The following is a 13,437-nucleotide window of genomic DNA, read 5'->3' as shown; positions in this document are numbered from 1 at the left end:
AGAGTTTCTAACTAGCAGTTTCCTCCACTGCAGAAATCACAGAGCTGGGTAAGATGGTGGTGGTAGTGGTGATGAAGATGATAATAATGATGTGGAGAAAGAGGAAGACAATAAAAAGCAGGTTGGATTAAGAAGCGATAAATCTGCTAAACCAGATTTCAAAATTATTGGAAATACTTCACAAAATAAATTTTAAAACATAATACAACATTGTTAATTTGTGGTTTTCTAAGTTAATATGTGGTCCGGTCCACAAGGATTCAGGGCTCTCTTTCTATTTGAATTGGATACTAGACTAAATGACCTCCATGGTCCCTTCTTCCTTTGAATCTGTGATGCTGTGAACTAGCAAGGTGAACTTAGACAAATTGTTTCACTTCTGTACTTCAGTTTCTTCCATAATAATTTCTACCTGCTTCACAGGGTTGCTGTGGTCATCCACACAATGTATATGAACATGCTTTGCAGAGCTGAAAGACATTATTGTTATGACAGATTGTCAAAGGTTTGATTTAGTGTGGGTTTTTTCCCAATGTACCCAGGGCATGCTAACTAACACCCTTATTTGCCATTTTGAAGGACTTGGCGATGTACATAAATGAAGTCAAACGGGACAAAGAAACCTTAAAGAAAATCAGTGAATTTCAGAGTTCTATAGAAAATTTGGTAAGTCTGGATGACTTTTCAATCACCCACAAAGCTTCCTTGGAACCAAAGCACAGGGACAGTTATGACTTCAGTGAAAATTTAATTGAGGCTTCAGATCAGAGAGGATGTTTTTCTTTTGGACTGAAGAAGACAATCTCTGTGGAAGGTTTGGTGTCAGGACAGTTCTCATGCCCCCCACCTCCTTTTCCTTTCAGCCCTCTTCCCATCCCAAGTCCATCTGACGCACAATATCTGTTTTTGATTTGATTTTGTTTTGCTACATTGGAAGCAGGGCAATTTTATACTGTGTATACATCCAGTGTTCCCCACAGCAGTGAGCTGTCAAATGATATACAGTGCTGTTTGTTGTTTTGCTCAGTGCTGACAAGTGCCTTTAGAAAACACACGTTGGTAGAAGACTCGGGCAGAGGTGGAAATATTTCACATTATGGAGGCACACTACCACACTGAAGGCTGATGGGTAATCTGCTCTGTTGCTGTGTTTTAGGGTTGTAAGCCCCACCCACAGCTCTGCCTGCCTAGGTCTCTCCAAGTTTGGATGAGCTTTTAGAGCTACGTGAAACATTGGGGAATAGGAGCCACATCCTCAAAAGCTAAGAGAAAGGGTCTACTGATTTTGGCTCAAATATCCCTTCATAGGATCTTCTCTATCGGCTAATTTCCCTCAGGAACCTTTTCTACTTAGAAAATTCTCAAGCTCTCATTGTTTCTGAGATGGGATTCTAAGAAACAAAAATGATGAGTAAGTACCACTATAATGCTTCATGTTATTTTCTCTTCTTTCCCAGCAAGTTAAACTGGAAGAATTTGGGAGGCCAAAGATTGATGGAGAATTAAAAGTCCGATCCATTGTAAACCATACCAAACAAGATAGGTGAGTTTACCAAGGGGACAAGGAACAGGCATAAGGGGCAGGGCTGGAGGGAGCTAATAAGATCCCCTGAGAGCCAAGCACTGTTATGTTATAATCTCCATTAAAGGCTTACACCTCTTAATTCCACTATGTAGCACCTAACACAGTGTGCAGCACATAGGCATCTAATAAACGGCTGTCAAATGAATACTTATTCACTCGTGTATCACTGTGAATAAAGATTATAAATACTATAGTCTCCATTTTACGAAAGTAAGTCTGAGAATTTAAGCCATTTGCCCCCAAATTAGTCTGCCTTTCAAGCTTTTGTAGTGTTTAAAGAAAATAAAGGAAAAAAGCTCTCTAATCCCAAAAAAGAGCTTCTGTTGTTCAAGTTCAATCAGTCATCCAATCAACACATATTGTCTACACACCTACTGTTCTTGTAGAGGACTTTAAGATTAGTAAGATGTATAAGTCTTATAGTTCTCCTCTCAGGGAAGAACTTAAACTGCTTTGGGAGACAGTAGTAACAACAGGCAGGACATATAGTACTTGAAGGTTAGAAAAGCACTTTACATAAGTTGTTACACAGGGCCCCACAGATGATAAATGCTGGACGTAGAAAAGCTCATGCTTTTGCTGACTCCAAAACTAGCATTCTTTCTACTACCTTACATATGAAATGTAGCTTACAGCATAGTCTGTGCTAAGAGTTAAATGATTGGTAGTGATAGGAAATGACTTAGTTGTCTATCTGAATCAGGGCTGCTGGAATTCTCAGTGTATAAACCTTTAAATGTTGTTCGGGTTATCTTTAGAGAGATCCTATTATTAATTCTTTTTCCAATTTATTCCTCCCCTCTCCTGCCTTCTATTGGGGGAGAAAAAGAAAAGAAAAACAAAATCCTCATAACAGAAAAGCATAGTCAAGCCAAATGAATTCCCACATTGACCAAGTACAAAAATGTATGTTTTATTCTGCATCTTCAGCACATCTTCTGATCTTTTAATAAAGAAGTGAGTAACATGCTTCCTCATTGGTCCTCAAGAATCAATTGGTCATTGTATTAGTTAGCGGTCTCAAATCTTTCAAGGTTTCTCTCTTATACAATGTTGTTGTTATTGTTTTTTTAAAGGCATTTTCACTTTTTTCAAATTCCTACATTGGTCATATACAAAAATATGTGTGTGTTTCAATCTTTACCTGTGTCCATCATTTCTGTCAGAAAACGAATAGGATATTTCATCACAAATCATTGCATTGATCAGAATTCTTAAGTCTTTCGAACTATTTGTCTTTTCAATATTATTTTTATTGGGTAAATTGTTCTCCTGGTTCTGCTCATTCTCTCTGTATCAATTCATTACAAATCTTTTCAAGTTTCTCTGAACCTATCCCTTCATCCTTCCTGCAGCACAATAATGTTTCATTACCTTCACATTCTGGTACTTGTTCATCCATTCCCCAGTTGATGGTTGTGCTTCCTACTTTTTGGTTACTACAAAAAGAGCTTTTGTAAACATTTTGACATTTTCTTCTCTCTTTTAAATAGATTCTAGTCTTTATTTTTACATTTGCTTGACACCATTTATTTCAAATGACTCCATGTTCCAGACAAACTGTCTTATCTTGTTCCATAAGCTTGGAATTCTCTCTTTTGTCCTTGCATATCAGCTATCTTCCATGCCTAAAAGAATCTTCTTTCTCATCTTTGCTTCTTTTTTTAAAATTTGTTTTCTCATCTCTGCTTCTTAAGAATTCTTAACTTCCATCAAGGCTGAGACGTCTCCAAGAAACCTTCCAGGACTCCTCCCCACTTTCCATCCCCATGGATGTTATTTTGGTTGTTAGTTCTCTCTTGTTCCTCAAACCACCTTGTATTCACTTCTTTGTAGACATGGCATCTCCCTACTAAATTAAGTTCCTAGAGCATAAGGACTATATTCCTTGCCCTTAGCACAGAGCCCTACACATCAGTTTTCATCTAGGCTATTGCTTCCTCTCTGATCTCCCTGACTCCCACCCCTCTCCATCCATCTCCACATAAACTTTTCTTAAATTGCAGGTCTCATCCTATCACTTCCCTACTGAAACTCCAGAGCCTTCTTTTTATCTCCAGGATCCAATAGAAATTCCTCTGTTTGGCATTTCAAGTTCTCTACAACTTGACTTTTCAATTTTAATATAAATTAGTTCACATCCTGGGCTCTGTGGTCCAAGTACACTGGTCTCTTTGCTGCTTCTCACATGAGACACTCTATCTTTCATCTAGACCAAGGGTCCTCAAACTAAGGCCCGCAGGCCAGATGCGGCAGCTGAGGACAATTATCCCCCTCACCCAGGGCTATGAAGTTTATTTAAAAGCCCACAATACAAAGTTTTTGCTTTTACTGTAGTCTGGTCCTCCAACAGTCTGAGGGACAGTGAACTGGCCCCCTATTTAAAAAGTTTGAGGACCCCGAGACCTTTGCATTGGCTGTTCCTAATGCTTGGAACACATTCTCTCATCACCTCTACCTTCTAGAATGGCTAGTTTTCCTCAAATCTTAGTCCATATCACTTTCTTTTTGAAGTCTTTTTGCCCTCCCCAGTTACAAATGCCATCTTTATCCCCCTTCAATTATCTGGTATTTATTTTATCTATCTATATGTGTACCTATATACTTATATGTGTACATGTTTTCTCCTCAAAGAAATGTAAACTCATTGAAGACAGAAGCTGTTTTACTTTTTGTCTTTGTATCTCCAGTACCTGGCCTATAGTAAGCACTTATTAGTTAAGTGATACTTGCTTGGTTAATAGTGGACACTTAAGGTTATAAAATGAATTGATTATTTGGAATGGAAACCTCACAGATTTTTTTCTCTTTTAAATCTTATTGAGGCAGGTATTTATTTTTATTTGATAAAGTGGTGATTGTCTGTAAAAGGAAAGGCTACAATTACGAGCTGAAGGAGATCATCGAGTTGCTCTTTCACAAAATGACAGATGATCCAATGAACAATAAAGACATCAAGAAGGTAGGCAAGTGCCCTTTATCCACATGGGCATCCTTATTTTGTCTTTTGAACCCCCCTTCTTCTCCCTCAGGACCATTCAGCAAGCTAGCCCCTAGTCTCATAAACTTTAGTATTTTGAAGCTCAGAAGATGCTTAAAGGACATCAAACCCAAACCTGTCATTTTGCAAATAGAAAAACTAGGTCCCAAGGAGAGGAAGATCTCCACAGACCATTAGTAGCAGAGTTGCAATTACACCCCAGATGTTCTGAGTCTCAGTCTTCTTGGGGCACCTTAAGTCAAGGACTTTTGGAATGTTGGCTAATTCTCCTGAACAGTCTAGTAAGTGTTTGAATCAGTAGCTCACTTTTTATCCAGTCCATTCATGAAGAAACAGAAAGGACTACTTTGAGAGAAGATAGCAGGACAGAGGGGATTTTCATTGTGTGCTTTAGGCACTCGGTAGGACAGAGCTGAAATCAGCCCTTTTGCTTTTTTTGTTTTGTAGAATTTGTTACTGACAGTGAGATGGAATGAGGCTGAGGTGGGAATGCAGAAGGAGTGGGGGGAACCATTCAGCTTTTTTCTCCTCCTTGTTTCCCTAATGGAAAGAGAATATCCACATTCTGCTTCCTTTTTTTCTTGCTTTCCTTTAGTTACTGTCTCCACACCCTTGGCATGGTACTATTGCTCACTACCAGTAACAGTCATTGATATTTTCATATCCCTTCCAGGTGTTCAGAGTACTTTTTACATTGGTTCTTTAGGGAGCTACCCCCTTTATCATTATCCCCTCCTTACAGATGAGGAAACAGGCCTAGAGAGTTTACCCAGCTACTAAGTACTGAAGCTGAAGTCAGATTTTTTAAGATTCTAGGTCCAGAGATCTTTCTTCTCTACTCTGCTATCTTTAACTTAAGTGCTAGAGCATGTACATAACTGGTTTTTTAGTTTTAAAATTGGGAAAAACCTTTGTTGAACCCCTTATGCTGTCTGTGCCACATATGGCCCAGGGGGCAGGCCCTGGCTCTGGCTTCTCCCAGATCCTCCATCCCATCTCTACAGAGCCCACCACCCTTAAACATAAAAATGCACAATAACCTGGGGCTTTGCAGAAAATAAGGGTAATCTGGGCTTTATCTCATAATAACCTTCTTCCCCCCGCTTTTCCTCTTCTTAATGCTTTCTAGTCACATGGGAAAATGGTAAGCAACCAACTCTACACCCCTTCCCACTACCCCTGACTGGGATCCTGGTTAGTGTTCTTCAGATGTTAGAATATCATGACTTTACAGTGGAGGCAGAGAGGAGGAATGTGTGTGTGTGTGTGTGTGTGTGTGTGTGTGTGTGTGTGTGTGTGAGAGAGACAGACAGACAGATAGACAGACAGACAGAGACAGAGACTTCCCCATTGGGTTATGCTTAAAAATCCTCTTTTCCACAGGCATTCTAGGAAAAAGCAGGGGGTTCAGGCTGTATTTCTTGCTGAACCTGAGGTTTGAGGGGGTGGTGTGTGAATGGATAGGAGCAGAGCTGGATCTTAAATTCCCTTACCTGTAGTGGGGTAGTACTGACATCAAGCAGTCTTTTTTATTGCTTTTTTTTTCTAACCTCAGAATATTTTGGGTTCCACATCTAGGAAGTGAAAGTAGATGGGATGAAAAAAAAAAAAATCCGGTGTCCTTTTTTTTTTTTATCACAACTTATTCTTGCCTGAAGGTTCAGCCCGGTGAGGATGAGTGAGAGGGGAGGGATGCATCTTCTTGGTTCTAAAACCAACCTGTATCTGATAGTTTTTTGAGTTGAAGCTCTTGGTGGTACCAAGGAATTTCCTCCACAGTGAGGGCTGGGGGGGCTGGCTTGGGGGAGGGCAGAGATTACCAAAGCTTCTGAGCTACCAAAACATACTAGGGTATGTTAGAGAAAGGAACATAAGGGGGAAAAAAGACCTACCCCATCGCCATCTCAATGAAGAAACCATTTTATATTTCTTATTGCAGTGGTCTTATGGATTCTACTTAATTCACCTACAAGGAAAGCAGGGCTTCCAGTTTTTCTGCAAGACCGAAGACATGAAAAGAAAATGGATGGAGCAGTTTGAAATGGCAATGTGAGCATTATGAGGGTCAGCTGTCCCTAATAGAGGTTCAGCCAGTGTTCTTGTCAGAATGTCCCAAAATGTCCCTCCTATTTCAACAAGTAGAGGGCTATCTAGGGTGGAGAGAGTACAGAGCAATGGGAGAATAGGTGGAGACAGAACTCTGAAAGTGGCTTTAAATTATTTTGATAGCAGAATGTCTGTGTAAGGGACCTCCTGGAGAGAGTATCTCTGAGAAGTGAGATGCTTCTAAAACAAACTCCATATGGGATGAGACATTCTCCCAGTATTTCCATCTACCACAGGTTTGAGGGGTGGATTTCAAACAAAGATATTTATTTTGGCAACCATTATTGTCTGGCCAAAAATCCCTTTTTCTGTAACTTCAGTTAGTCTTTGCATATTTGATAAACAAGGAGGGGAGATGCTGTCATGGCTGGTGAACTCTCAGGATCTTAAAGGTAGAACTAGTCCACCTTTTTTCAGTGGAGAAATTTTTTCAATTTTTCAAATGGAGAAAGTAAGACCCAAATGGCAGGAGTAATTAGCCCAATGTCACACATAAAGTCAGTAGTAGATCTGGGATAAGAACAACCAGCCTCAAGCTTTTTCCACTGCCTCGAAATATGTCTTGTCCCAGTTGGAGGCTATGGGGCGCAGGGGGACGTATGGGGGATTTGGAGTCAGAGGAGCATCTCTGGATCTGGACTCTACTACTGTCTACCTGTGTGACCTTGGATAAGCAACATAACTCCTTAGAGTCTCAGTGGTTTTATCTAATTAAAAAAAGTAAAGGGATAGGAATAGGACGGTCTTTAGGATGTTTTTCAGTCCTAAGTCTATGGTTGGTTCATTCTCTGGATCTTTGAGACCTCCAGGAGCCCAGAAAGCCCCAAAGGCAGGAATGACCCCCAGCTGGAAAGCGGGGGCAATGAATCACTCAATGTGGCCCCTGTTCTCTCCCTTTTTTTCCAGGTCAAATATTAAACCAGAGAAGGCCAATGCAAACCATCACAACTTCCAGATGTACACATTCGACAAGACAACCAACTGCAAAGCATGCAAGATGTTTTTAAGGTGAGAGGAGCCCCACATTTGCCACATCCCTGCCACAGTACACCATGTGCTTGGAGGAGCAGAGCCTCCTTATTGCTATAGCCATTTTGCTCTGGGTCATCTGAGGGGAGGCAATAACTCGCCAGGACATTGGGAGGACTAAAAACTCAGATTTAGAGCTAGAATGGAGCCTAGAGCTCATTTAGCCTAACTCCTTCCTTTTTACAAATGAAGAATTTGCTATCCAGATAGGTTAAGAGACTTGCCAAAAAAGATAAATAATAGGGTTAGGATTTGAATTCGGGTCTCCTGAATCTAGGAGGTATATTAGAAAGAGCACTGGGCTTGAAATCAGGAAGGCTCATCTTCATGCAATCAGATCTGACTTTAGACATTCATTAGCTGTTTGACTCTATGAATGTCACTTAACTTTGCCTCAGTTTCCTCATCCGTAACATGAATTGGAGAAAGAAATGGTAAATCACTCTAATATCTCCGCCAAGAAAACCTCAAGTTGGGTTATGAAGAGTTGGATTTGACTGAAAAACAATCTAAACTGAATTTAAATCCAGTGCTTCTTTTCTGTCATCCAAATCCAGTGGAAAACTGCAAAGTAGAGTAGAATCCATACTTAAAGTCATTTTCATGCAAAATTGTTCCTTGTTCACTTTCTGTAGATTTCTTTTTAAATTTTTTGGTGGTAGTCCCCTCTAGAAGGAGGAAACATTTCTTTATGGCAGTATTGACAAATTTTAAATTCTCCACCCTGAGGGTGTATCCTTGAGCTAAAATGCTGTCTGGACTGCTATAGAGCTAGTTTAAAAATAAATGCATCCATTCATTTGAGAGATATTTATTGAGAATCCACTGTGTGCTCATAATTCTGCCAACTCTGACCTCAAGGATCCAGAGTTGGGCTCTGGGTAGGAATTAGGCAGAGAGGACGAAGAAGGGCTGTATTTACTATAGAAGCCAGGATACAGGGGTGGGGATGGAAATGGCATCTGGGAGAGGAGAGGATGAAGTTGGGGCCAGTAAGTAGTCCTACTTGGCTAGAGTCAAGGTTTATGGAGGGATCCTTTATGGATAGTATAAGGATTTTTTTGTTTATTTTTATTTGTTTTTTAGGATCGTTGGTTTAGAGCAGGAAGGGAATTTAGAGGCTGACTTGTCCAACCTCCCCTTATTTAACAGATTGAGGAAACTGAGGATCAGAGAACCTGACTTGCTCAGTTAATTAAGGAAGCAATGGGAGATAATCATTGAAGAATTAGATTGTGGTCAAGTTGTAGAGAGTCTTGTAGAATGCCAAACTGAGGAGTTTAGGCTTAATCCCTATAGGCAAGGAGGAACCTTTGAAAATTTCCAAGCAAAATTCAGAGGCAAAGGCAAAATCTCATTTTTTTTCCTTTTTTTTTTTTCCCCATTTGCTTATTCAGAGGGACTTTCTATCAAGGTTATCTTTGCACTAAATGTGGGGTTGGAGCACATAAGGAATGCTTAGAAGTTATTCCACCCTGCAAAATAAGTAAGTAATCTGAGATTCTCTGCTCCTTTTGTCTCATCCTGTGAACTCTCACTTGCGCTCTCTTCCCCCTTCCTTTTCCTCTTTTTCCCTTCTCCTCTTCTCTCTTTTCTCTCTCCCTCTCCTTCCCTCTTCTCTTTTTTCCCTTTTCCCCTCCCTTCTGTTCTCTCTCCTTTCCTCCTTTTCTTCTCTCCCTCCTTCCCTCTCCCCACCCTCCCTCTCTTTTTCCTTCCCTTCCTCCCTCCTTCTTCCCTTCCTTACTCCTTCCTCCCTCCCTCTCCTTCCTCCCTCCTTCCTCCCTCCCTTCCTTCCTTCCTTCTTTGCTCCCTCCCTCTCTCCTCTTTCACTCCCTCCCTCCCTCCTTCCCTTCTTCCTCCCTCCCTCTCTCCCTCCCTCTTTCTCTCCTTCCTTCCCTCCTTTCCTTCCTCCCTCCTTCCCTTCCTTCCTCCTTCCCTTCTTCCCTGCCTCCCTTCCTTCCTTCTTTCCTCCGTCCCTCTCTCCCTCCCTCCCTTCCTTCCTTCCCAATTTATGTATTTTTCAAGTTTATCACCTTGAAATAATTATGAAACCACTCTGCTTCGTTTAGCTCCTTCAGACCTCTTATATTCCTTATATTCTGTATGTTTTGTTTTCAGATTTTTAAAGATTTCTTATCATTGTTGTAATTTACATTTTTGTGGTCAGTGTCTATGTTGTCCAGGGTTTGCTTTTATTCCCTCTCTATTACTCTGGACTAATCTTCCCATCTTTATTCATATTTTTCATATTTATTAAGTGCATCCAGCCTTCAGATTCCCCTGGTGCAGAACTTAAAAGTCAGTTACTTCAGGCAAAAGCCTCCTCTCAGACGGCTCTGCAGTCTTCCCACCCCCTGAAACCCCAAGTTTAGTCATCAGCTCATTTCCGGGCCTGCTCCCCAGGCCGAAGAGGAGAGCCTGTATTTTAGGAGAGAGACCCAGGTTCCTTGGGGTGACTCTGTATTTGCACATTGTGAAGGAAGGCAAGGTTTAGCCTTGTTTTGTAGCGACCCCTGCTGGCCACATTCATTACCACATTAATGATCAGAAAAGGTTCCCGGGAACCTCACAGATGTAGTCTGGGACTCTAGTGTCTTAGTACTTCAGAGCTCTGACTTTCATCCGCCACTGGGCCTCCATCTACTTATGCAGGTTGCAACCCACCTGTAACCTAGATTGCGGCTTGTCCAAGGATTCATTCTTCCCCCCACCCCAGCCCTAATCTAAAGAACCCTGGACAGCCCCTGAGCTTGCACGCTGTGGGACGGGTACACAATGTGAACAGAGGAGCGTACACACGATCATTAGGCGGGAGAGACAAATAACTCCAAAGATTAGGAAAGACTGCTATAGGAGGTGCCCTTAAGGGGGAGAGTGATAAAAGAGAGGGCATTTTTGAGGAGGGGCAGGGTAATAGGAGAAAGAGAATAAATGAGGGGAGATACAATTAGCAATTGTAATTGTAAAAAAAATTTGGAGCAAGTTTCTCTGATGGAATATTATTGTTCTCTGGAAAATGATGAGCAGGATGCTCTAAGAAAAAGAAACCCTGGAAAGTCTCCATTAACAGAGCGAAATATACTATATACAAAGTAATAGCAATGTTCTGGGATGACCAGCTGTAAATGACTTCGTTATTCTCAGTAGTACAATCATCCACTACTCTGAAGGACTTACGTTGAAAAATCCCATCTCTATCCAGAGAAGAAACTGATCAAGTCTGAATATAGATTGCTATTACTCTCTCTCTCTTTATTTTTACCTTTATTTTTCTTGAGGGTTTTTATTTTCATTAGGGTGGAAGATCTATGTTTTCTTTCATAACTTTACTTTTATGGAAATGTTTTACCTAATTTCACATGTGGGTTCTTAATTGTGGGTGGGGATAAGGGAGAAAACCTAGAACTCAAAAAATTTAAAAGCAAATGTAAAAAAAAGTGTTTAAATATAACTGGGGGAAAATAAGTAAATAAATTTTAAAAAAAAGAAAGAAAGAAGGTGGTCTTGAAGGGAGACAGAGATTTTAACAATTTACTATGGAGAGGAATTATATTCCAAGCACAGAGAAGAGCCTGTGCAAAATCAGTCAACAAGCATTTGTTAAAGTGCCTCCTCTGTACTACATACAGTTATGTTATGCAGAGAAAGACAAATCCAGCCCTTAGTCTCAAATAGCTAATACTCAAGTGGGGGAGACTTATGTGCAAGTATAATACGTACAAGACGCATCAGAAATAATCTTGGACAGAAAGTACTGGCTTTAAGGGAGAACTTCTTGCAGAAGGTAGGATTTTAGCTGAGACTTTTCAAAAGCCAAGAAGCAAAGGAAAATCAGAAGAGGAACCTTTGCTTTAGGAAATTCACTTCGATAGTTGAGTGTAGCACTAGCTGAGTATAACACAACCTGGAGTGGGGAGAGACTTGAGACAGGGACCAACCAGAAAGCTATTGTAGTAGTCCAGGGATAAGGTGATGAAGGTATGTAATAGGATGTTGCTGTGTTTAAGAAATGGGCATATCCAAGAGGCATTTCCAAGGTAAAATCAGCAAAAGTTGGCAACTTATTGGGATTTGGGGAAAGAATGAAGATTCAAAGATGACATGTGGATTAGGAGCTTGAATGATTGGTAAGGTGGTAGTGCCTTCAGCATTAATAGAAAAATTTGGAAGAAGGAAGGGTTTGATGGAAAAGATAAAGAGTTCCATTTTGAATATTTGAAGGTTTTTTATTAAAATTTTTAGGTTACATTGGGTAGCCAGGTGTTGCAGTAGAAAGAGAACCAGCCGTGAAGTTAGGAAGACCTGAGTTCAAATCTGGCCTCAGACACTTAACACTTCCTAGCTGTGTGACCCTGGGCAAGTCACTTAATCCTAATTAGCTCAGCCAAAAAAAAAAAAAAGAAAAGAAAAGAAAAAGAAAAACTTAAAAATATGTACATATACACATTCTTCTTTTTTTTTTTTCCACGTATTTCCATATGAGTCATGTTGGGAAAGAAAAATCAGAACAAAAGGAGAAAACTACGAGAAATGAAAAAAAAGTGAAAAGAATATGCTTCAATCCACAGTCTCTATTCTTCTCTCTCTGGATGCAGATGGCATTTTCCATCCAAAGTTTATTGGATTTTGCTAGCTTATGAGAAATGGAGAGGTCAGATGATGATTTTTTTTTTTTTTTTAAGAATAGGGGAGATATGAACATGTTTGTAGAAACAGGGAAGTAGCCAGTAGATGAGAAGCCAGTGGAGATTAGTAAGGAAGGAACAATCTTTTGGAGAAGACGGGATGAGATTATATTTGTCTTTGTAAGGAATAGAACCACCTCTTTATGTGAGACAGAGTGAAGGAAAAGATTGTGGCAGAAGGCAGGTTCACAGCCTCTATTTTTTAGTGAAATATTAAGTAACATTCTTAACTGAGGAGCAGGGGATGGTTAGGGAGATTTGAGGAGGAATGAAAAGCTGTTGTGCTAAGTGAGTTAGTGAATCAATTAAGGGAGTATAAAAGGACTTTTTTAGTGCACTGAGGAACCAATTGGGATTATATAACATAAATTTTTAGTAGTCTCCATCAGTTTTCTCCCGCTTTTGCTCAGCATCGTGTGAATTGGAATGAAGTTTGAATGGTGGGAGTAATCCAAGCCTGGTCTTTGGCAGGGAAAGTTAAGAGGGGCATGGAGGTAAAAAGTAAAAGATAATGCAAAGTTGGACTGTCCCCAGTTCTAGGGGATTGTGGGGATTCACCATTCTGCGTTCTGTTTCCCTTCAGGATATAGATGGATGACCTGGAAGAGGGCAAAAAGGTATTTCTAGTCACAAGTAGCTGCAACACTGAGAGAGAAGCCTTAATGTAGAGCAGGCATTACGTAAGATAAACTAGGAAAAAGTGTCTCCTGCTCTCTTTGCTACCTGGTGGTGCCTGAAATTTCACATTAAAAATTCATTCTTTTGAAGCCAAATAATTTTTTCCTGAAATTTAAAGCTAGAAGAAAGCTAAGATAAGAACTAATTTAACACTCCACTTTCTCCCTTCCTTTTTTTTAAATTAAAAGAGTAAACATTACTCTTTTTTTTAAAAGAAATTTTTATTTAATTTATTTTATATTTTATATATTATTATTTTATATATATTATTTTATATTTTATATATTAATTTATTTTATTTTTTTTATTAAAAGAGTATGCAGATTATGTGACTTTCCTAAGGTCACAAAGTT

At 39.9% G+C, this 13,437-nt stretch overlaps 1 protein-coding gene across 2 annotated transcripts in view; it reads left to right on the top strand.

Annotated features, from left to right (window-relative positions):
• Positions 1 to 13,437, top strand: part of VAV2 (vav guanine nucleotide exchange factor 2) — a 446,728-nt gene that overhangs the window by 408,199 nt on the left and 25,092 nt on the right. For both annotated transcript variants that reach the window (XM_051980290.1, XM_051980289.1), the window contains exons 12-17: positions 580 to 666; positions 1,458 to 1,543; positions 4,415 to 4,547; positions 6,526 to 6,635; positions 7,599 to 7,700; positions 9,119 to 9,207. In XM_051980290.1, the coding sequence (XP_051836250.1) occupies positions 580 to 666; positions 1,458 to 1,543; positions 4,415 to 4,547; positions 6,526 to 6,635; positions 7,599 to 7,700; positions 9,119 to 9,207 (607 nt within the window). The remainder of the gene's footprint in view (positions 1 to 579; positions 667 to 1,457; positions 1,544 to 4,414; positions 4,548 to 6,525; positions 6,636 to 7,598; positions 7,701 to 9,118; positions 9,208 to 13,437) is intronic.

The sequence above is a fragment of the Antechinus flavipes genome, chromosome 2 (assembly GCF_016432865.1).
Source record: "Antechinus flavipes isolate AdamAnt ecotype Samford, QLD, Australia chromosome 2, AdamAnt_v2, whole genome shotgun sequence".
Classification (NCBI taxonomy): domain Eukaryota; kingdom Metazoa; phylum Chordata; class Mammalia; order Dasyuromorphia; family Dasyuridae; genus Antechinus; species Antechinus flavipes.
Note: the sequence above shows the minus strand (reverse complement) of the source record. Positions and strands in the feature narration are given on the sequence as shown.